Source organism: Ostrea edulis, chromosome 7 (genome assembly GCF_947568905.1).
Source record: "Ostrea edulis chromosome 7, xbOstEdul1.1, whole genome shotgun sequence".
Taxonomy (NCBI): Eukaryota; Metazoa; Mollusca; class Bivalvia; order Ostreida; family Ostreidae; genus Ostrea; species Ostrea edulis.
This window is the reverse complement of record NC_079170.1, coordinates 13,610,509-13,636,469: the sequence shown is the minus strand read 5'-3', so window position 1 is coordinate 13,636,469 and position 25,961 is coordinate 13,610,509. Positions and strand designations below refer to the sequence as shown.

Sequence of the window (25,961 nt, the reverse complement as noted above, 5' to 3'; positions counted from 1 at the left end):
GGGTGTCAAGGTGACTCGGGTGAGCAGTGTGACTCATAGGCCTCTTGGTTTGTAAATGTAAGTTAATCCAAAATATTGCAGGGCACATGTATTTTGAAATTCATGTAGGGGGGCTTTCTTACCACTCTATCTGACTTTATTGTTTCAAACGTGTTTTTTTTTTTTACCTGTGGTATGACGGTCACCAGCGGTGAATGCAGATTTGGAATATGTGGACGATTATCTAATAAAATATGCAAATGACACCTTTGATTTCTAGTGTAGCGTTGGCGGGGTCGAATATGACGCCTCGAATTGGTTGATTTATCCAATAATTCGAGAACGTGTTGTAAATAAAATATTTAGATAATTATGTCACTGGTAAGGAGCCGTAGGTCAGCTACGAGTGTTAAATGCGCAGTTTAAATCCACAAAACACTATAATGCAGAAATGGATGTCGCAAACTAAACGTCTCCGTCAGAAATTTGGGCGTGTGTTACTACACGTACCCGTACCTACTGACCGGCACACTGGTAAGTAAACGCATGTATTTATACGAAATATTAAGTAGATACAATTACAATGGAGAATTTCAACTGAGTGATGTTTTGCGTTGTTCGATCATTTTTATCGATATTCTTTTGAAGTTGTAAATTTGTAGTCTTATATAAAGATGGAGAGTGGAACTGTTTCGAGTAGGTTTGTTTTATACATTGTATATGTATGTATTCAGACCGTTCTATCATAACTCTTTATATACAAACATGTATATGAATGCAGAATGGTTACAAACTGGGGTAGAACATGTGGAAGAAGTGAAAACCAGTTTGACGGAGCCCTTTAGAGAAGACTTTTTATTCATTTCACGTCGAAGTGTTTTAAATGTAGCGTATTTTTTAGTATGTTAACAAATCTAGAGGCATTCATATAGTCACTCAGTGTTCAGTTATTGTGAGACTTTAAATTTGTCAATCTGAAAAATATAATAGGGCGTTATTCTCTCTCCCCCCCCACCCCCCCACCCCCCCAAAGTCGACTACTTTTTGTGCTTAGGACACTTGTAATCTGCCTTTAGATAGTATTGGGATTTATGGTTTCATAATTTGCCATTGATTTTGATCGTTTTTATTTCATCTGAGCCGAAGGCTCAAGTGAGCTTTTCTGATCAAAATTTGTCCGATGTCTATCGTCGTCGTCGTAAACTTTTCACATTTTCATCTTCTTCTCAAGAACCACTGGGCCAATTCCAACCCAACTTGCCACAAAGCACCCTTGGGTGAAGGGCTTTCAAGCTTGTTCAAATGAAAGGCCATGTCACTTTCAAAGAGAAGATAATCACGAAAATGCAAAAATAGGGTGGGATCATTTAAAACTCTTCTCAATACCCACTGGGCCAGAAAAGCTGAAATTTACATGAAAGCTTTCTGACATAGTGCAAATTCAAGTTTGTTCAAATTATGACCCCCGGGGGTTGGATGGGGCCACAATAGGGGATCAAAATTTGACATACTAATATATGGGATAGATCCTTAAAAATCTTCTTCTCAAGAATCACTGAGCCAGAAAACCTGAGATTTACATGAAAGTTTGCTGACATAATGCAGATTCAAGTTTGTTCAAATCATGGCCCCGGGCGTTGGATGGGGCCACAATAGGAGATCAAAGTTTTACATACAAATATATAAGGAAAATCTTTAAAAATCTTCTTCTCAAGAACCACTGAAACAGAAAAGCTTATATTTAAATGAAAGCTTTCTGACATATTTTAGATTTCAGTTTGTTAAAATCATGGCCCCCAGGGGAGGATGGTGTCCCAAGGGGGGATCAAAGTTTTGCATACACATATATAGGGAAAATCTTTAAATATGAGCCAAGTGACTCAGGTGAGCGATGTGGCCCTTTGACCTCTTGTTTTAAATAATGAAGTGGGGTATAAGGAAATAAAATGGATTGTCTGTAGTCACACAACATCATTTGCTTAAAAAAACAAACATTACGTATTTCCAGACTTCGTAGTGGAGTTATTAAAATCTTAAATTGACAAAAGAAGCCCGGTAATTTATATAGTAAAAATATTTTGAGTGGTTTACATATGTATATATATACACCTTTAAAGTATACGTATACATTATTTTGGTTGTGTAAAAAGTATTTTGATCAGTGTTTATCGCTCTTTTAAATGCACTACTTTATTTATCAGAAAACTTCCTCCCAGATGAGTTGAGTATACAGTTTCCGTTATCGCCAGCTGTTAACGCCCTCAGTACTTCTCAGTAGTTGTTAGAAGAAATACTAGTGTATTACACCTATGGATTTAATGATGTTACACGCCCCACGTACATCATGTACATTTACTAACCATGCCGACAAGTTGGAAAAACGTATCGCTGTTACAGTTTCGCATTTCTTTTAATAGAGCCACAGTAATACGATACTTGGTTTTTCTCCTCTTTAAATGATTTAAAAACTTTATTCTGTATACTCCTCGATATTTTGTGTTGTTTGCTTAGCGGTACCTCGAAGAATTATATCATGCACTCATATAATAGCTCAACGGAACATGCAGCTCGCATAGAATCCCCAACAAAAGACATACATGGTAATTCATAAGAATCGTTCAGCGGAACATACATTATAGCTAGTATAGAAACCTCCACAAAAGAAATAGATGATGCGCAGATAACCACATGCACATTCGGCAACGAGCGCCTGGGTGCCAAGATAAGATAGTCTGGATATAAGCAATACCCATTCAGGAGTTCTCTAACCCGGTCTATTTCACAGGGCGACAGTCGAGCTGATTTTAACAGCCAGCATACAACAACAAAATGTCAAACTCAGTTAACAATCCCATCATTTGATAGAAACTATTACAGTGAATTCCATTTATTTGATTTATAATTCTTTCTTTGTTTGATATCCGTAGGATTGGTTAACTATATATCGTTAACAGATTGGTGACTGTATTATCTGCCATAATACTATCCATCTCATTGCGATCCAGCCTCACCCTCCAACACCTCCCAAATGCACCAACATAGTGAAGTTGAAGTGTGTTGTAGAAACATACATATGCTCCGTATGGGACGTATGGGTTGTCCCATGGTTTAAAAATAAATAAATATAAATAAATAAGGATCATCGTGTACCAACACGTCTGATGACTGCGGTACTGTCTTTTGATGGCCGGACACATACATGTGGTCGAATGTCATAAATCATAGTGAAATAAAGAAGTAACTTATATCTATTAAAGCTAAATAAAAAGTAAAAAATTATTATAATATTTTATATTTTTATAATAATTTTAACAATAATTTTTTTGAAATTTATTCAATAAATTAAAATTAAAAAAAATTAAATAGTAAATTAAAATCAAATAATTGAAATATTTTTTGTTTATAATAAATAATATTTTTTATTTATATAATGATTTTAATAATAATTTATATTTAATTTATTCAATAAGTAAATTAAATTAAAAAATATATATATAAAAAGTAAATATAAAATTAAATATTTAAAATATATTTTTTATTTATTTGGGTTCTAATAGAAGGTAATAATTAGTAATCGCAGAGTCTCCGTCCTTCGTCCAAATAAATCAACATACACCGAAATAAATATACCGTAACTATTACATAATATTAGTAACAGGTAATAGTAATAGGGATGTAGGTATGTATATACATGTGAAATAACTAAAACATATACAGAAAAGAATTAGGGTAGGGTCGCCAAAGAAAATTTTGATAATAGAGTGCCACTAGTTATTACTTTGTTAATCATAAATTATAAAATTATGCCAGACAACAATTTTGAGATCGTCATCAGGCAAGAATTTTGAGGTCGTCGTCAGGTGCTACACCTCAGACTCTGTACCATGTTTCTGTAACTGGATCCAGCTCGTAGCACATGGCTCCATAATTCTTATTCGATAGTATGTATTACGTGTATAAAACTGAAGATGCATAATGTAATAAGTGGTGAGTTAGTACTTATGTTAAAATTGTATGACAGATAAAATATCAACCATAAGAAGTGGTATACTTAAGAGGCTGTCTACGATAGAACCATGCAAAACCAAAAAAATATTATGGAAGGTGTTGTCAAATTTTCAGACCTTTTTATGATATTTCAAAAGTATTTTACTAGTTATATCATATTTTGTGGCAAAATCGATGGGTACCTCCCGAACTAACACCTAATGGGTCGTTCTATTTTTAGCACAATATACACATCAATTTCACGCAAAAATGATGTATTTTCAGCTAGTCCTTAGAATATCAAAAGCAGAATAATCACATATAATTTCAGTTCCGCATAGTCTATTCGAAGGGTATCTTTGAATTGGTGAACATAACTTTAAAATTCATTCTCCAGATTTATGTCGAATAGTGTTTGAACTAGTAAGATTATGTAACTTTCAAATTAAATGCTATTTTTAGTGAGTCATAAAACCCCAAGAAACGCTTAAAATAAATGGTTTCGTGGTTTAAAACACAGAATTATGCATAAATTATCACTACTAAACGGGAATTTGGTTGCAAATAAATAGAAAGTCATTTATTTGGGGTATGAAATTCGGAAATTTTATCAAAAAATTATCTCCCTTTGTGGAACTCTCATGGGAAGAAGGTAAGGAAGAATGATTCATAAGGCAGATGAAAACAACATGAAATGTTTGGAAAGTGATGGAAGATAACTTTATAGCCTTGGTGAAAATTTCAAGGAAAGAGGGAGTTTATTTACAATAGAGAGTTTTAAATGTCCATCAGAAATTGTGTGAATTCCAGAATCATTGTTCACTGCACTGCACAGCTGTTGTGCATTTATAACATATGATCTAGACTTAACAGACATCATCATGCCTATGCCAGTCATGGACATTGACTTTGAATAAAGAACAACATGTTGTCACCCATTACATGACAAATCTAACTCAGATGTGAAAGAGGGGGTGGGGGGGGGGGGGGTGACCCCGTGACTCTAAAGCCGATAGATCTGCCACATTGCTCAAGCTGACAACACATGTTCCATTGATTCTGGTAAGTTAAATTTTTTTTATATCTTCCTGCACTAACAGATATTGAAATATGCACTTATGCATAAATACTCATGGATGAAATTTTAAAAATTTTACTTCTATTTTTCTATTTGAAATTTTTAAGATATCAATTTGCTCAATGCACAATTTTCTAGATTAAAATACTGTTACAATATATTTAGGAAATATAATGAAATATATGTGTTTGCAGACAAGACAATGCATTGAGAAACACAAAAATTGTGTCCAGATTAAGACAGATGTAAAGAAAGAGTTGAAAGGTATGATGCTTTACAAATGTCTGAATAAAATCTAATAGGAACCTTCTAGGTTAACAACTAACATATAAGTTGATAGAATTATGGATGGAAACTGAATTAAGTCAAACAAATTAAGTAAAATTCAGGTCCAGGATTTTTCTGAAGAATGTAAGAGCAATTTATATTGTAGAGCTTTGTTAGACATTTTTTAATTTTTAAAGAAAATGATAGATCTAATAGAAATGATTGAAGGGAGGGGTGTGCATTAATATTAATGTAACTGTAGTTTAACTACTAGTTTTTTTTTTGTTTGTTCTATAAACAGAAAATTTATTTAGCAGTACATATTGGAATCAAGATAAATATTTATGTATGAGTCTATGGAGATATTTGTGAGATCTGTGATTAATGAATTGAAAATCAGAAAGAAGTAAGATTTTATTAATGATTCTGTTATTTACATTGTATCATGTTTATTGCACACTTAATAATAAATGCAGGTTTAGGTAATGTGGAATGCTTCTAATCACTTTGAAACTTTCCTGTGATTTCGATAAATAAAATTTTGTTTTATGTAAGACAACAAGTTCACATTATAGATGTAGCATATACCATATGTATATGTAGTATTGTATAAATATATCTGCAGACAAATAAAAAAAAATTAAACTTAAGAATATATAAGATGTTTGTTTTAATTAAAACCCTGTCTATAGTCAAGAGCCCTACAGTGAACAGGCCAAATTAAAGAATATGTGTGGTTCCGGTTACCCGACTGTCCCTAGTTTTTACCCCCAACCCTAAACATTTTTTTACCATTTCCAAAATCAGTTACCGTATTTTGCCGAATATAATGCACACCTTTTTTCAAGATTGCATAGTATATACCACAATATATATATAGGTTTTTGATCCGTTTTCCTTCAGCCAATATATAGATACCACTAAAATGCTAAACTGTAAACACTTATTACAAGTCATCTAACATTAGACAGAAAGTGACTTAGAACTAAAGAGTGCTTACATAAACAATAGTGCAAATTTCAGGTTGCTTGAATATACTAAGCGATCATCCTCCTTATTTTTGAAAAAGTTGAATAGATTTAAAAACTTGGAAGGGCTTGAAAACAGTACTCTAGTTGAAATATCATTTCCTACTTTCATGTTAAAAAAAAACATAATTTGGGCAATTGCACTGATATTTCCCCCTGTATTTATGTTTTATTAGAAATAAATATATAAGAATTGTCAAAACTAGGGTGATCCCTACCAATTTTGATAGGTATATACATGTATATCACACCATATATAAATGGTACATGCAAAGAAGTGAAAGTAAAAGAAAATTGTGTTTCCATCTAAAATCTATCATTAAAAAAGTAAATTTAAATAAATGAAATAAAATACCTACCTACCTACCTACCTACCTACCTACCATATTTTTCAAGGGAGTGTAACCAGAACCACATATTATTTTATCTGGCCTCAGGCCCTCAGCCTGTGTGTGCATCTGTGCATTAACAGTTTTCATGACTTTTTTGGCAATGTGTCTGCAACTATTGATTTGAAAATTTATACATGCATTTATATCAATGGGTTACAAGTCAAGTTACTTTTTGTGCTAAAGTTTTTGACCTTGTGACCTTAAATTTGCCGGGGTCCTGACAAGAGGCAAAGTAATGCAATAATAAGAATTGTTTTGTTATTTTGCAGATGTTTCTGAAGTAAGACAGTCATACCCGTGCTTTCCAAGGAACCAAACAATTACTGTCCTTGTATTGACATGGTGAAAAATGGGGAGGGTCCAGAAAATGATGAAGACCTCCAGAATGTCATCAGTGACATTGTTGCAATTGAATGTAGCCAATTATTATCCAATATATATTATCTATGACTGAACTCATAAGTGGTTAAGGAAAACTGTTTTAATTTTTTATTCAGGTTATTTAATCCTTTAGGTTGAAATAAATATCTACTGCTTGGAGGTTATTCTACATCTCTCAGGATTTTCTAGATGTCAGATTTCCTAAAACTCACACTTGTGCTTTCATTTTTTTAATTTTTTTTTTTGTATAAATGTACAGAAAAATTGAATGTTCTTCTATGGGATATTTTTGCCAATAGTTTCAGTTGAAAGTTTCAACAACAAAAAAGAAGAAAAAAAAAAGAATTGCAATGATTAAATCTGTATGTTTATAATGAATGTGTCTTTCATGATCTTGTATGTGACGTTCATGAATTTTTTACATTACCTGACTTACAGTGGAATACACCCCCCCCCCCCCCCCCCACCTTTATGGCTTTACTTACAATAAAACTACATATGCAGAGTGAATTTAAAACATGAGAGATATATCATATGTTGTAATTCCCTGCTGAATTTGATAGAAAACAAAAACGCTTTGAATACACGATTCTTGTATATGGCTACAATAAATGTACTATTTATTGGTGGAAGGTAATGGTGGAAGATGTTTTCAAAATAACCCCTCTCCCTCCAATATTGGGTCAAAGTACAACAAACAATAATTTTCACCCTTCATTAATACTCATGTATGACATGTGCAATGATATTATTACGTTATCTGAATATTTTAACTCTACACAACCGACATTATTACCCCACCCCCCTTTTTTTTTCTAGCATAAATCCCCCCCCCCCCAATATACCACTAAATTTCATTTGCAACCAAATTCCCTTTAACGTGTATTAGAAATTGATAGGTTCTACACATGTATCAAATATGATGTCTATTGAAGCGTTTCTTAGGCAACTATACCTGTTTCAATGCAAATAGGTGAAATTAGGTAAAATTTCAGCATTTCCTTCATTTTAAAACTTTGATATTTCATTACATTGTGTATTAAATTTTGATTGTTTATGTGTTATCAAATCCTATTTGTCTCTGCAATATCATGAAATAGGTATCATTAAATTGCAAGACATGGGTTTTGCAATAAACCAAAAAGAAAGTACATTGTCTGATTTTTTTCAATAGATCTAAATATAGAAATGGGGAAAACCAAGTGTCTCTCGTTTCCATGGTTACCGATCAAGTGGAATGAAAATAATTATTTTTACGTTCAAGTTATGTTATCTAAAGCATATATACCAAGTTTCATGAAATTCCGACACATGTCCATCAATAGCCATTTGCATGGTTCTATCGTAGACAGCCTCATAATTACATAACATATACATAGATTTAATTAAATAATGAAAATACAGAATAGATGCAAAATCACAAATCGCATACATCCAACAAGCTTACATATATTAAATATAATATTATGCAGCAGGCCTGCATACATACAAACTGCGACATTGCATATAAATGTTTGTCATAAAAATAGAAGTTTAGAAAATACATACATTATTTTGGTTGTGAAAAAGTATTTTGATCAGTGTTTATCGGTCTTTTAAACTTCCTCCCAGATGAGGAGTTGAGTATACAGCTTCCGTTATGTCCATCAGTTAACGTCCTCAGTACTTCTCAATAGTTGTTAGAAGAAATACTAGTGTATTGCACCTATGGATTTAATGATGTTACACGCCCCACGTACATCATGCACATTTACTAACCATGCCGACAAGTTGGAAAAACGTATCGCTGTTACAGTTTCGCATTTCTTTTAATAGAGCCACAGTAATACGATACTTGGTTTTTCTCCTCTTTAAATGATTTAAAAACTTTATTCTGAAAACACCCCGATATTTTGTGTTGTTTGCTTAGCGGTATCAAAGATTTATATCATACATTCTGATTCATATAACAGCTCAACGGAACATACAGCTCGCATATAATCCCCAACAAAAGACATACATGATAATTCATAAGAGTCATTCAGCGGAACATACATTATAGCTATTATAGAAACCTCCACAAAAGAAATAGATGATGCGCAGATAACCACATGCACATTCGACAACGAGCGCCTGGGTGCCAAGATAAGATAGTCTGGATATAAGCAATACCCCTTCAGGAGTCCTCTAACCCGGTCTATTTCCCAGGGCGATGATCGAGCTGATTTTAACATCCAGCGTACAACAACAAAATGTCTAACTCAGTTAACAATCCCATCATTTGATAGAAACTATTACAGTGAATTCCATTTATTTGATTTATAATTCTTTCTATTTATTCTATATCGTTTGTAACGACGAGAAAATCGAATGTGACTAGCTGCGACATCGTTAATTAGCAACACATTATTGTAAATCTGTATGGGTATGTCATCGGCTACGTCATTCGACGCTAAACGATCGCTAAAAATTGCCATCCCAAAAACATTCCTTGTCATACAAGTATCTACTGTTTTAATTATGTTTCCAATTCAGTAGTTCTGTGTCCTTTACGTTGTCCGAAAACGGTTGTTCATTGGCGAATTATATCAGGGATGATATTTTTCTATAGCGACATCCATATCGTACCTGTTTACAATTTTCAAAACGTTTTTGTAAGATATATTTCTCCTGAACGAGATATGTGACCGTACCTCTGGCGATTCCAGGAGTCTGTGTTTGCCGTAATTTCGTATTCTTCATTAGGATTTATGAGATTGATCACTTTCCGTTATCATACCTTTTTCATATGGCAAATTATTTGCAAAAAAAAAAAAAAAAAAAAAAAAAATTGCTGCATCCAATTTCTAGATCTTGCGTAACTCGGAATTAGCTAGGAAGATATACAGCCAGTTGTCTGAAAGAGAGTGAAACAGACTGACGGAAAAACAGTCTAGCAGACGTAACACACAATATACAAGCGATTAATATAGAGTTAATAATTGATTGATTTGTCTATTCATTTTTCTATTTACTTTAAGGAAATTTTACTTTACGAATACCATTGTGGAAGTCATGGATGGACGGAAGCCCTGCAAAATGACAACTCTATATCAAGCCTTTTTGATCACCATTATAGTTCCATCGTTAATGGGACTTCCAGTATGTATTGGATAATTCTTTTCTACATGTAATCAATATCATAAAGAAATTCTTTGAAACTTTATACACACTAAACGAAAGATAGTAAAATTAACATGACCTCAAATGTCAATCTACACAGAGCTAAGGATGGACCATATTATCCCCATTATAAAAAAAAAACATTTGGAAGGTAAGATATTCCCATTTCACCAATAAAAATCCATAGGGTTTTGAATATTTCTAGGATTATTTCTTCATACCTAAATATTTTTCAAAATGCTATTCATGGGAATTTAAAGAAATTGCTACTGTGGAAAGAACAGTATGGAAATTGAATTCTGTGTAGGTGAAACAGGCTTGCTTTACAAAATTTGGCTTTTTAAAAGTTCTGACCAATTTTGAATTTTGCCAGTGGAAAGGTTTGTCCTATGTAATATGGAATTCCAAGGAGAAAAGTTGAACATTTATGGGAATTTTCTTTATATCATAGTTTGTTTCTTCTGAAATCCAATGTAAAGCATTGAAATGCATGTGGAATTTAGTTTAACCTCTAGTATGTGTTTTGAATGATTAGATACATGGTGTATATGTATGTACATTTGTGTATGTAGGTGCACTTGGCTTTTGATACAAAAAATATTTTATCTTCCAAGTGGTACCAGTTTTATGATATTTACAAAAGAAATTAATTTGAACTATTTCAGACATCTTCCAACATTTATAACATCAGCATCACAACAGAATGTCCGTTAAATACCACATCCCATAAAGATGCCAAATTGAGAAAGAATTGTAGTGGGAACACTCGATATATGTGTGCCCCTTATAAAGACCTTTCGTACCTGCTTGAGTATTGCACCTCTACCAGCCGCTCACTCTTTATAGAAGGTTTGTATTGTAGAAATTCCCATTGAAATATGTAGCATACACTCTAAATTGCCTTACATTTTATATTCGCTTTTACGTTTATTGCTCCAATCCACTATTTTACATCGTATTATAAATAATTTACTTTTATGAACGAAATACCACTCTGATGTCGGTGTGAATCTCAAGTTAAATTTCAATAAAGACTAGAAAACCAACATCCTATAATTTATTCAATAGCATATAGCTAAAGTATAATACCATTAAGGATGTCAGCAAAATTAATATTGCAGTCTCCCGATAACCAATCTATTTCTGGAGGGGAAGCCGACTTTAACTGTGTAATGCGATTGCCTACATTCAATGATGCATGTTTTCTGTTCTATCTAATACAACAGAACGAGATAAGATATATTATTCGAATAAATACCTGTCATCTATTTTCCCAAATTGGCAGAAATTTCCCCTGCCTTTAACTTTTTCTTCTGTTACTAGTTCTAGCGTAACAAGAATTCCAATGTTTCGTTAAAATGTGACCTCAGGTCGTTGTCTGGTAACTGACTATGGTTACTGATTGCAGCCATATTGTACATCATATTCATTTTTTGTTCCTGTTTCGCTACTGTGACTCTTATTTCTCGATATTGTGACAGCATGTTTGTTTTGTTTTATCTACATGTATAGGATTACAAAATTTTCGATGCCGAATGTATCCAGTGAGTTCTTTTGACCTTTCGCTCATCGTTTATTTTCGAACTCTCTTTATCCACAATAATTTGTTTTGCAGGAAACTGTTTGACACTTCAGGGCAGTGGCTTCCTTGACACATTCAACTGTAAAAAGAAATTCGTAAATGGTTGTCCAAACACCAGTTTCCATGATGAAAATTTGTACAAGTGTAAGTGACTTTTATGAACAAAGCGGACAATGTTTTTTGCATTGTTAGTATGATTTTAAGAAAAATTGTTTTGTTTCTATACTGACTATGTCCAAGTGATGCTTGGTCATAATTTTTTTCATTCATATTGGTTTATTCATCCATAAAAGACAGTTTATTTGCAATTCATCGATTGCAATTCACTATCAATGAATACAGTGTCTGCAATACAACTGCAAAATAAATTACGATATATGATTACAATTCGACATTTTTTTAAAAGAAAAATATCGCATGCAAAATTGGTTACATGTTTCAGGTTTATGAATAATCAATAGTCATAACTCTTGATTATATGAATTGTTTTAAACTGAAATAAACATCAGCAAATGTTATTTACATGTAGTTCCCGCCTGCAACTTAATCAACACAGACCAGAAATGTTTTCTTGCCGAAAAGAACTGTTTAACTGCAAAAAGGTAAACCTTAATCAATTAACACTATTCCATATTTTTACCCGGAGAAACATCATTTATCTTTTGTTTTCCATACAATCCCAATTGGTCCTTTTATTGAAAAAGTGCAAGAGGTAGATCAAAGGTTTTTCTGGGTTTTTTTTCCAAAGTAAGTGTAATTCATGGATTCATAACCATTGTGTCCGTTTCCTTTGCATGAACTGTGTTTTAGCTCATCTTGTCCAACTGTTTTGATGTTTCTCCCCTGTTGATTGCTCCTTTGCTCGTACATTTAGTCTGTGTGACCAAATTTTCACGTCTCTATTATAGCTATAGCCAATTGATATACAAATATATGAAAATCTCCTAAGTAGAACTACGAAATATTTCCCCATAATTTTCTAAAGCATTGATATATTAAAATTTATGATTTTATTCGAAAGTTTGTTTGGAAACAAACATGCAAAGGGCCATTAATTCCCTTAAATTTGAATTGATAACGTCTAAAATTCATTTGCAGAAAGGAAACGTCGACAGTACCAATACCACGCACAATGAAAACAACCGAGTCCGATGAATCCTTTATTCTCCCCACTGTATTGGCTGTATGCTCGATTTTACTTGTATCTGCATGCATCACTTCATTTGTCATCTGGAAACTCAGGAGAGGTAACCTTGAGTAAATCCTCAGATTCTTCTTGAATTAGATTTGACTTTGATTTGTTAGTACTCCAGCAATTGCATTTACGAACTACTGTATTTTAGCACCGTGAAACATTAAACATTTACTAGAGGAATCAGCTGTGATGATAGAATCTAATGTGGTGCTGTTTAATTATATTTCTAGCAACCAGATCTATATCTGAAGATGAAGTTCCGTCATTAGAGGGTAACTTAGGTAAATACTTTTCTTTATTTAAAAAAATGGCACTCAGTCAGCTTGGTAAGTTTGTGAAACTATTTTACCCTCAATAAAAATTGGTTTACTACTATTATCACTACTACTACTACTACTGATACTACTACTACTACTTCTAAAATAATGTAATGATAATAGCGCTCCATATGAAATACATTTCTCTCCCTATTGCCTTCATTGTTTCCTCGATTTAACTTGTATTAGCTAACAACTTTAAATATTACATATAGTTAACATGCATGAAACAATTTAAAACATGTACTACAAGAATGCTATCAGAATCCTCTTTAACATACAATGGAAAAATATATTTGATTTCATGAAATATTTAATAATGGTTATGTCAAAGAAAGTTGGAAGTCTCAACTACATTTTCTTTATGTATAAGTATTTTAATCTCAATATCTCGATCCCTCGGACATCTCAAAGTTTTTGGGTCCCACCGAGTTCGTCGAGGTTTGATTGTAGTTGCCTAGATTATTATCCCTTATAGTTGAACATCAGTGCATATCTTTATTCTAAAACTGCGAAACGACATTTTAAGAACAGTTTGTGTGACATGCATGAAAGGTGAAGAAGACGAACAAAGATCAATCTCATAACTCCTATAAGCTATACAAAATAGATACTTGGGCAAACACGGACCCCGGATACACCGTTTACCTGATCGGGGTATAAGGCTCACGGCGGGTGTGACCGGTCGGCAGGGGATGTTTACTCCTCCTAGGCACATGATCCCACCTCTGGTATATCCAGGGTAATTGTTTGCCCATCTCTGCATTTTGTATGAGATTGGTCACTGTTCGTTATCTTCACCTTTCATGTTTAAAATTTTCAATCACCGAGATCAGTTTTCGGGGGAGAACTGAAGGGGACACACGGCCCAGTGGTCAGATGTCATTGTTTTTAGTGCGTGATTGAATGGAGTTATGATGTATTCCAATACTAGATATGCAGTTTGGGGTATTTTATAGTTTTCAGAAAATTTTGATGAGGATATATACTGTAGAATTTCCTTTAGTTGTCTTTGATGGCGCCATTTACACCAATTTACTTACATGGACACATAGAGTTATGAGATTTATCACTCTTCGATATTTTCACCTTTCATGTTAGCTTTTAAAAAAATTAATCTTATTGTATGTTTGACTTTGAAATATGAACGGATTTAAACTCATTTTCTATTATGACTAGAACAAGTTTTTGAAGCTATACCAATGTATTAAAATAGCGTTCCGCATTTAAGGAATTATAACAGGTGCCCGGTATGGGGACCGGGATATGTGCCATCTATATTTACAAATCCCCCCCCCCCCCCCCCCCCCCCCCAGGGAAAACTATAGAGAAACAATATATCTCTTCAAATAAACTGGTTCTTTCATTTGTGTATTATACAACTTCCTTCAGTATGTTTACAACTACTAGTAATTGTATTAGATTGTATTGTAAATTGTATTAGTTATTGTATAATCGTTCAAATTACTAGTAATTTCATAACTAAAACGACTACTCGCTGCCTTATAAATCAATTTTACATTGACGCAATGGAATGTTCCTTTTTCCCGTACATAATTTGCATTTTTCATTTGTTCCTTTATTGAGTACTCATTGATTAATAATTTGCATTTATCCTTTGCAAACGGTTTAAGAATATAATTTCCTATCCTTCTCATTATGTTGTTGTTTTTTGGGTTTTTTTTCGTTGGCTACAGTTTACATTCACGTGGATATCCTATGGAGTAATACAATGTTTGATATAGTGTCACGGGAGTTTGATTTCAGATGTAAATTTCTAATGATATAAATTGTAATGATATTCTTTCCATAGATACTATGAAGGAAATATACGAAAGGACAAGGGAAACCATGGTTCCTATTTATTGTGTCAAAGGTTACGTTGTTGGATATTCTGGGCTGAAAGATGACCTGCTAAAGTGTCTACAACACGTTAAACATATAACGTTTGACAGTAAGCATTATGAGTCTAAGCTATACAAATTACTGAGAAATAATGCTTTATTGTGTCACAGTAATAAACGTTCCTTATCGTTGATATTTATGCTGTTTGTAATATTGTAGATCTAACACATTCATTCTTCGTAATACGATATACTTTTTGACAAAAATACATGTGAATCATTGATTTGATATGAATATAATCGGATACGAAGAAATGCATATAAAATGTATATATATATTGTGAACTGATGCAAAGGAGTTTATTGTGACCAAAGTAGATTTCTCTTGACATCTTTTAAGGAGATGGTGCAAATGGGTTGTTAAAAATAATATTTTACAAAAGCACTGGGAATGCATGTGTTTTACAAAATATATCACATGATTTTTAATCTTGTAGCGGATGACCTCAAACCGATATTTACATATCCGAATAGAGGAAGTAGTTTAAAAACAACGGGAGCAAAATTATCAAAGAGAATAGATACACATGCAAAAAATCAGGATTCTTGTCAAGATAGTGAAACATTCGCAACACTACCAATGTTGAACGACGATGATGTGGAAGATGGAAATGAGCAGACACAACTTCAGCTTAATGAACCAAGTCATTTCAACAAAGTACTTAATCTCCGTGATTTTTCTGGCAAAAGTGATAGCTTTTGTCTGCAGCAAACTTCCTTATGTAAAGATGTGTTCTATATCTTTGCCATAGATATGGCACAAAAGTTAGACGAGCCGTCTCAAAACGCCATTGAAGGTCGCAAGTGGAGAAAGCTTCGAGGTACGCATTAGAATGGTTTTCAATGTATTTTTGTGCATATAAAATGCATAGAAAATAAAATAACAAATTGGGCTCTGCTATCTATATGAGAATAAGGATTTTGACTTATTTTTTGTTTCGAAAAGGCTTCTACGTGTATATAGTAATTCCTTTGCCCAAAACGTTACAGGTACATTTCTTACATTGTAGATTATTATGCCCAGTGGATGGACATCATTCTGACTTATCGAGAGGAATTGGAACAGGACTGTTTGTTTATTTTTGTTGCAACAAACGCAGACAACCTTTCTGACAAAGTAAGTAAATTCAAACATAAAAGGTAAAGATAATGAAGAGTGATAAATGTCACAATACCTATAAGGAATACAAACTTAAAAGTTGGAGAGAGAGAGAGAGAGAGAGAGAGAGAGAGAGAGAGAGATATTGTGTAATGGAGCTCAAATCTCTTCAAATGTAGCAAACATAATTTCAATGTGTTTATTTCAGGCTCAACATGAATATTTTGCCGAATTATGGGAGATGTATGAACAGAAATCTGGAAAAAGAATAGATGAAAATGTAAGACATAAAAGAGAATGTGTTTTTAAAAAAAGTCACCCAAAAGTTTTACCATTAAAAGCCAAAAATCGTGTGTGTCATTGCATTGAAAACTCGCTGGAGAAAAACCCAAAATGGGGAATCATGCATCCTTTATTTTGGAGGGTGATTCAAAAGTTTATTTTGGAGAAAAGGAAAACATATCCATTGATGAGAAGAGATGACTTATTTACGTATTGCGCTTTCATGGAAGAATCTGAATTTATCGAAATGCTTGTGTACTTTAATTATATTGGTCTCGTAGTATTTATAGATAGAGAGCCATTTCGGAACAACGTGATTCTCGATGTTGGTTGGTTTTGGAATGCTGTAGAAAAAATGACTAATACTCATTACTTTCAAAGGAAACATAGCTGTGATGCAAGGCATTTCTTGGAGACAGGGCTATTAACACTTCGTGAATTTAATGAAATATGGAAGGAAAAGGAAAACAAATCTACAGAATGTGGAAGTTTTTTACAATCACTGGAAATGGTGGCAAATTTCACCGAAACAAGCGAAACAGACGAAGCTATTTACGTTCCTTGCATGAACAAAAAACCGGTTGATGACATGTCTATACGCTTTAGACAATCGTCTATATTGTGCTTCCGCTTTCAGGTTCTACCAGCATGCTTGTTTCACCGCATTGTGGTGCATTGTATTGAGAAAATGGACTGGGAAGTTCGCACTGATAAATGTGGGAAAAACTTGTTTGATTCTGCAGCAATTTTCAAATTTCAAAATCACAATATTCTAATTGGTTGCAATGGAAATCTTGTGGAAGCAAGGATTTTTACAATAGATACAATGTTTATAGACACTAAGCTTTCATTGGATGTCAGGAGAATCCTGGAGGATTTTCTGAGAAATATCACTATAGATATTTACCCTACAGCTCTTTTTCAAGTCGGATATCGATGTAAAGTCCTCGCAAAATTTTGTGACTCAAGCGATTCTTGCTTTCTCACTGAAGAGCAGTTGTGTGAGAGTAATCATCAAGAGTGTCCACAATGTTCAAAGATGAATCCACACAGTATTCAAGCCGATAGAATACTAGAATATTGGGTAAGCGTTTGAATAGATTTTAGTAGTTACGTGTATGTTATAATAAAACAGTAGCACTATAAGGCTATAAAGGGGTTCATGTTTGCCCTTTTCTTAAGTTTGTATTCTTTATAGGATATATGAAATTGATCGCTGTTCCTTTTCTTCAATTGTCCATAACTACAGGCCAGTATAATTGACCTATGTGGTTATATCACAGGTTCTTGTCTTTGTAATTCATACACACAAGAAAGGGTACCAATGATTATATTTTCCAAAATTTTGTCTTCCCCCAATTTGTCACTCATTTGGCCTCTCCGGACATCAAGATTATTGATTGATTGTATATTGTTCATCGTCCCTCTCGAGAATTTCCCACTCAGATGGAGACGTCACCAAGATCGGTGAAGGGCTTCAAATTTAGGCCTATGCTCAGCGCTTACGGCCATTGAGCAGTGAGGGTTCTTTAGCGTACCACACCCACTGCGACACGGAACATCGGTTTTTAAGGTCATCCCCCGTGACATTCACACCTGATGCTGAGCGTTTGACGATGGAACTGTCACTACCTGTTTTAACGACTTAGGTCTATCACAGCCGTGATTCTAACCCCGACCTTCCGCATGCGGAGTGAATGCTCTACCTCTAGACCACCGCGACGGTATAGAGGTGAAAACGTATGTATAATGACTTCAGAAAACTTGCTGCTAAAGATCAAACGTCTCTGTTTTCAAATATTGTTGTGTAACATGTGAATAGATATACAAAACATGTAAAAATAGCAACATTACAAACTGAATAAAATCAAGTTTATTATATTATTAATGTTTACAAGGTATTTGTTTTCTGAGCTTTCCCAGATACAGACTCTCTGTAATCATTGGAATTCTTTTCATACATTGATTAAAAAAACTACTCTAGGTGCATTGTGTTGGTAAATAAGTATGAAGATATTCTCTACAGTAAGGCATATTTCAAACATGCACGAATTTGTCAAAATCCCTAAAAATGTAAAAATTGGAACTCTTCAAAAGGAGGTAGAAAATTTGCTTTATCAAGTGTCTTTAAATCTACGCTATTTCATATAACTATGCATGTGTAATTTACCGCCTTTTTGTACCTCAGCCTTTTTATGAGTTCATTGAAAATATAACTTGACTACCCGTGAAGAATGATACCAGATATTCAGAGATAAAGTTATGCTGTAGTGTTAACGCGCACGTGACTGATGCAGGGAATATGGAAGTTCAAGCTGTTTCAATGACAATAAAACTGCAGATATATGATATCCACCACATACATGATTATGAATAGGTACAAGCCTTAAGTTGGATTAATGCCAAATCAATCCAAATCATTGTTGATGTTGCTTCAAATCTGGTTTTCTGCTCCAACTCCCCATTTTAGGTCATGTTGTATTTTCATACGGCTGATAAGAGGCTGATATACTATAGATAAATGCATACTATGCATGCAGAAGGAAGAAATTGTAAGTCACTTTTCACTCTTGATGTCTTTAGAGACGGAATTGTGACAAATTGTGAGACCCTGAATTATAGTGTTAACATGGATACCGTATGTCGTGCGTAAGGATGATTTTAGTTAACAACAGAAAAAGTGTCCTTATAATTTTTTCATTGAATATTTTATTGAATGTGAATGTGATTTCTGGTAATGCAAGCTGCGTGTAAAATATAGATTTGGGATCTTATTGTCCTCTTCTAATGCCGTTTGTATATCAACGGTTTTCGTTCTGATCGTTGTACCATGGTGTTGGTTGCTCTTTATGACAGGGTTTGAAACTAACTTTTTATGTCACCAGTCCAGCCGGACTGATCGGGTATAATTTCAACCAGTCCGCAGAAAAATTTACCAGTCCACCAGAGTTTTCCAGAAATAATGAACATATTTTGTTAATATCATTAAAATTAGATAATGGAATTGAACTCAATATGCCTAAGATACTGTTTTAACACTTATGTGAGATTTTTATATTTACTAATCGGGTTCGTGTGATATCTACAGAGGAATGCCAAATGCATGTTGAAAATTTGATAAGGTTTTCCAAAATGACATCTTAGAAAATTGACCAGTCCCATCGGACTGACTAAAACAAATGTCAATCAGTCCGCCAGACTTTAAACCAGTCACAGACTGACGGGCATATGTTAATTTCGAGCCCTGTATGATATCAATTATAGTTTTTTAAACAGTAGGCAGGGTTGACTACAATTTTTTTAAATGTATTTATGTATGAGCTATCAAATTAATATCGATATGTCAAATGATCATTATGAAAAAGAGTTAGGTACAGATTAAAAAGGAAGTCCATGATTGTCATATATCAATTCAGTTAAATGCAACTTCATGCTATACTTAATTGTACTTCTAACATAAAAACCGCCGCGGTGGCAGAGAGGTTAGAGCGTTCGCACCGCATGCGGAAGGTGCGGGGTTCCAATCCCGGCCGCGACACACATAAGTCATTAAAACAGGTAGTGACAGTTCCATTGCCAAACGCTCGGCATCAGATGTGAATGTCACTGACGTGTCCTCGGAGATGACCTTAAAAACGGATGGGTCACAGTAGGTGTGGCACGCTAAAGAACCCTCACTGCTCAATGGCCGTAAGCGCCGAGCATAGGCCTAAATTTGAAGCCCTTCACCGGTCTTGGTGACGTCTCCATATGAGTGAAAAATTCTCGAGTGAGACGTTAAGCAAGATACAATCAATCAATCTAACATAAAACTGACAATGCTACAGACTAAATCATGAAGATAAAATTATGGCTTTATATACAGAATAATTGATATTAAACTTTACCCGGAAACTGTCTTTATTGATAGAAAAAAAGGTATCTGATTCCTGCACCATACTTTTAAAGAGCAAACTTATAATCACAACATTGTTGCAAACGGATAACCAATGATATGAGTACATTATAGATTACATTATTGGTTAATTTTCATAATAATCCCACAATTTACTTTCAATTTCAGACGGAAGTTTCAGATCGAGCACAACTCAAAGGTAAATCGGTGGAACACAAATAAAAACTTAAATTGATGTATATATATGTATATGCCCTATGAATATATTCTGTAAATCGTCCCTTAATTTTTATTTTCTGAGAAAAATATTAATGACAAACAACTTTTTGTCAACAGATGTGTATCATTTAACGCTTATCCAGGTTAAACTTTAATTTCAAACACAGAAAGATACCCTAACTTAAAGATTTACACCCGTAAGAACGCGAGAAATTAACAAAATCAAATATATTTCCTTCAAGTGGCTTTTCATGTTGCTATACCGGAAATGTAAAAAAGAAGTGTAAATATCGGAATCGGACATGAACATTTTCCGGAAATCGCAAGTTTAGCAAATTAAGAAATTCTGGGCGGGCCGATTTTTGGGGGCGGGCGGGGGAAGATATTGAAAGGTGAAGAATCTTTCAATTAAGTTCAATTGGCCTTATAGAAAATGGTAATAGGACATGCAAACATTATTGCCAAATATATTAATTGTATCATATATGATTTTTGTATTGTAAAAGTAAATAAACACATTTTTGATTTGTTGAATATGAATATGAGTAAGCATTCCTTTAATGCCTATAATTTGAACAGAAACGGTACAAAATACACGCGACCGTGTCCAGACGTAAGTATAGAGTATATAAACATGATAATGGTAAAAATGATTGTGTCTAGAAGACAACATAAAGGTTGCACTAAAATATTTCACAGTTTGCATTTTTTTATGCAAATATGTTCATGCTTCATTGATTCATTGAACAGGGTGTTTCAAAAGATCGGCCATATTTTTAGCTCTTCTGAGCCGAAAGCTGAAAGAGCTAATCCTATGGCCATTTGTGCGGTGTGCGTAAACTTTTTAGAAAAAGGGCTATAACTCAAGAACCCCTTGGCCAATTTTTTTCAAATTTGTTACAGGGTATCATTGGCCCATGGGCTTTCATACATACTAAATAGAGGGATGTGACCATTTAACAAGGGGAGATAATCAGGAAAATACAAACAAAAGTAGTGGTTGCTAAAAAATCTTCTACTCAAGAACCACTGGGCAGATTATCACCAAACCTACACATAAGGATGAGGATATGTTGTAGATTAAAAAATGTTCAAGGCATTACCCTGGGACAAAGGGCGTGGTCTCAAGGTCACTTCAAAGTTGACCTAAATTTATATTTCTTTAAATCTTTGATATTTTAGTCATTATAAGGACTAGGATCATCAAATTTTGACAGTTGATGCATCTTAGGACCTTGTGTCAAGTTGTCTCAAAAATAGGTCACGGTGACCTAGTTTTTGAATTTTACAGGTATTTATTTTAAAATTAAATTTGATGCATATCTTGGACACTTTGAAGCCTATGATCATCAAAACTTGTCAGTTGGTGGATCGTGGGACCTTGAAATGCGTCAACTGAAAAATAGGTCACCGTGACCTACTTTCTGAATTTTATGGCTTATCATTTATAGATATATTTTAAGTTGTTATTTCAAATACCGAGAGGTTTAGAATCATCAAATCTTGTGAGTTGATGCATCTTGAGGCCTTGAAACATATTTATAAAAAAGTAGGTCACAGTGACCTACTTTTTTGAATTTTTGCAGATATTCAAATTTCATATTTTCAATTTTAGATGAATATTTTGGGCACTGTAAAACCTAGGATCATCAAACTTTGTCAGTTGATGCGTCTTCAGTCTTCGGTTTGTGTCGACCAAAAAGTAGGTCACCGTGACCTACTTTTGGTATTTGACAGCTAAATTACTATATTTCAGACACTATTTGACCTACAATCATCAAACTTTGTCAGTTGATGCATCTTGAGTCTTCGGAGTGTATCGACCAAAAAGTAGGTCACTGTGACCTTTTTTGGCATTTGACAGTTATATTTATATATTTCAGTCACCAATTGACCTACAATCATCAAACTTTGACAGTTGATACATCTTGAGTCTACGGAGTGTGTCGACCAAAAAGTAGGTCACCTTGACCTACTTTTGGAATTTGACGGCTATATTTATATATTTCGGATACTATTTGACCTACAGTCATCAAACTTTGTCAGTTGATGGGTCTTGCATGTTCGAAGGGTTTCGACCAAAAAGTAGGTCAACTTGACCTACTTTTGGAATTGGACAGCTATATTTATATATTTCAGATACTATTTGACCTACAGTCATCAAACTTTGTCAGTTGTTGGGTCTTGCATGTTCAAAGGGTTTCGACCAAAAAGTAGGTCAATTTGACCTACTTTTGGAATTGGACGGCTATATTTATATATTTCAGATACTATTTGACCTACAGTAATCAAACTTTGTCAATTGATGCGTCTTGCATGTTTAAAGGGTGTCGACCAAAAAGTAGGTCAGCTTGACCTACTTTTGGAATTGGACGGCTATATTTATATAATTCAGATACTATTTGACCTACAGTCATCAAACTTTGTCAGTTGTTGGGTCTTGCATGTTTGAAGGGTGTTGACGAAAAAGTAGGTCACCTTGACCTACTTTTGGAATTTGTCGGCTATATATATACATTTCAGATACTATTTGACCTACAGTCATCAAACTTTGTCAGATGATGGGTCTTGCATGTTCGGAGTTCGCTGACCAAAAAGTAGGTCACCATGACCTACGATTGGAATTTGACAGCTATATTTCAATATTCAGATACTAATTGGCTTAAAATCATCAAACTTTGTCAGTTGATATTTCTTGGGTTCTCAAAATGTGTAAACCAAAAAGTAGGCCACATTGACCTACTTTTTTGAATTCTTAGGATTTAACTAAAGATTTAGAATACTAAGAGGTTAAGAATAGAAATGGTGGGGTTGTACAATTTATCAGAAGAGCGATTCTAGGCCCTTGGGCCTCTTGTTATGTGTGTATTGAAATGTTGAACGTACCAGATATGTATCTGAAATATTTTACTGTTTATTCCTATCACTATAGATTATCATTCAGTACATAAAACACAAATCGCTGATTTCCATAATAGCGTCATTTTAATGTCATTTGAACGTCACCAAATTTCATGAAAGTTTGATGTCTGTATATGATGTATTGGTAAATAAAAAAACACTTCTATACAGTTTGCATATAATCTTTAATTTATCTTGAATAATGATGGTGTCATGTTTTGAAAAGCGCAAGTCGTGTCGTTGTTGTATCTGTTTCTGTCGGTTCAAGACTTTGACTTTGGCCAACTAATTTATCAACACTTGCATCTTCGATCATCGATGATAATCATTCAAAATGAATTTTACAAAAATCAATTTTTTATAGAAAATTTAGAGGAAGACGACGAAAGGGAGCAAATGGACGAAGACAACAAGGTCGCTTCACCCATTTGGAAGGCATGCAACGAGGGAAATGTTACACAGTTTAAATATGAGTATGGAAGAAAACAGGCGAAAAAACAGTTAAACCGGGGGTTCCTAAACAAACATGACAAAGATGGAAAAACAATTTTACATATTGCAGCCAAAGGTGGCTCTTGCGAAATATTCGCAGCACTTGTTGAAATCGACAAAAATTCTGTGTTGGAAAGAACGGAAATAGGTCAGACAGTTTTGCATATTGCTTGCAAAAACGCAAAATTGAAGATGTGTATTCACTTGTTATCTAATTATCCAAACCTTCTTCGCATGGAAACTAACAGAGGCTGGAGTGCTTCTCATTTTGCTGCTTGGGGTGGAGATGATGAAATAATGCAATACCTGGAAGAAAAGGGACTTGATTTAACATTGAACACTTCGGAAGGCTATAGTATTCTACATATTGCTGCAAAATACAACCGATATAATATGTGTGTCTATATCTTGAAAAATCATTCGGAACTCCTGGTACGTAAAACGGAAGATGGACTGAATGTTGCACATTACGCTGCAAAACGATGCAATTTAAAGCTTTTGCAACTTCTTGAAGAGGATATGAATATCTTGGAGCAAACTGAGAGCGGGAAGACAATCTTGCATATCGCTTGTGAAACAGGCGATACTACCTTTTTCAATCAAATTGTCGGAATGTGTACTCAGATTTTACAAGACGTAGATAAAGAGGGATGGAATGCACTGCATTTCGCTGCTAAAAGTGGAAACGTTGAAATAGCGAAGAAGCTTATCAAAAGAGGAATACAAAGTGTAAAGGCGTTAGATGGGAAAACGATTTTACATATTGCCTGTACATACAAACATTTTGAAATGTGTAGACACATTATCAATAATTTTCCTGATTTGATTAACAAGTGCAATTTCCGAGGGTGGAATGCAGCTCATTACGTAGTCGTTGACCCCCCCCAAAATGACAGTATAAAGATTTTAGATCTTTTATTGCAATTTCATATCAACTTAGAAAAGGTTACTGATAGTGGAAACACTGTTCTCACAATGGCCTGTTGCTATAAAAACACCAAAATCATCAAGCACTTGGTACACGAATACCCTAACCTTCTACATATTTCTTCCAGAAAATCGCTTTCAGATGCGGTTAATGACTCTAACGACGTAGAAATACGGACATTAATTGATGAAGCTGTAAAACGAAGTTCCGTGTCTTAATCAAATCAAAATGATTAAACATTCAATTTGGATGCACCAGTTCCGTGGAAGTCATACGATCTTACTTCGTTACTGCTAATGACAGCTATTTCTTGTAGTAGCAAAGTAGTCGAATTACATGTTATGTGAACTTTTCGCTTCGTGTACGTTAACTGATGTATCTATAGATAAAGATCTGATTACTTCTATGAACTCTCTTAGCGGGAAAATCCAGAGTCACTCCATGGTGATTGTTTTACGTCTACCTTTCTTATAAATCTATAATATATGTACAAAATGTATGCACTTAGTACACGCAATAAGATGAAATAATTTATGTTACCTGTGCTATTATTCTATTTGTACTAATCATGTAAGTGCCAAAACGTGTACTTTTATATTGTACTTGCAATAATCATTCAGAGACATGGATGCGATTTTGATCGTTTGAAATTGACGGGATGTTGTGTTATAGAAATGAAGATGTTTAAAGATAAGTGGATTTGATATATTTTTGCACAGAATATATTTTGTATTTACATGAAACTAAGAGAGGAGGTGAGGAGACCAAGATTTCTAAATAGTGTATCATTCAACATTTTGTCATAGGTCAATCAATTCAGGGTGCATACATAAAGATGAATAATAATGAAAATTTTTGTTGTGAAAGCTTTTTATCACCGAACTTGTCAACTAT

General features: G+C 33.9%; 2 protein-coding genes across 7 annotated transcripts in view; both read left to right on the top strand.

Moving 5' to 3' along the window:
• The first annotated feature begins 371 nt into the window (after window positions 1–371).
• Window positions 372–25,761, top strand: LOC125654360 (uncharacterized). Of its 6 annotated transcripts, XM_048884302.2 has the most exons (15): window positions 5,010–5,028; window positions 5,239–5,308; window positions 7,001–7,146; window positions 10,112–10,232; window positions 10,919–11,102; window positions 11,869–11,979; window positions 12,365–12,437; window positions 12,934–13,082; window positions 13,261–13,311; window positions 15,161–15,301; window positions 15,689–16,072; window positions 16,262–16,368; window positions 16,559–17,716; window positions 20,696–20,726; window positions 24,012–25,761. In XM_048884302.2, coding segments are annotated over exons 3-15 (3,786 nt in total). In that variant the 5' UTR covers window positions 5,010–5,028; window positions 5,239–5,308; window positions 7,001–7,144; the 3' UTR covers window positions 25,286–25,761. The 6 variants fall into 6 exon arrangements, with proteins under 6 accessions (XP_048740262.1, XP_048740260.1, XP_048740258.1 ...); XM_048884303.2 differs by lacking the exons at window positions 5,010–5,028; window positions 5,239–5,308 and adding an exon at window positions 407–513; XM_048884301.2 differs by having other exon boundaries at window positions 4,962–5,308.
• LOC125655662 (ankyrin-1-like) overlaps window positions 17,326–25,961 on the top strand; it is a 44,634-nt gene continuing 35,998 nt past the window's right edge. The window contains exon 1 of the mRNA XM_056143407.1: window positions 17,326–17,748. The gene's annotated coding sequence lies outside the window, so the exon portion shown is untranslated. The remainder of the gene's footprint in view (window positions 17,749–25,961) is intronic.

Coding starts and splice junctions, on each gene's coding strand:
- LOC125654360 (XM_048884303.2), top strand. Junction 11,103..11,868: donor CCGCTCACTCTTTATAGAAG/GTTTGTATTGTA, acceptor TTTGTTTTGCAG/GAAACTGTTTGACACTTCAG. Junction 20,727..24,011: donor AGATCGAGCACAACTCAAAG/GTAAATCGGTGG, acceptor AATTTTTTATAG/AAAATTTAGAGGAAGACGAC.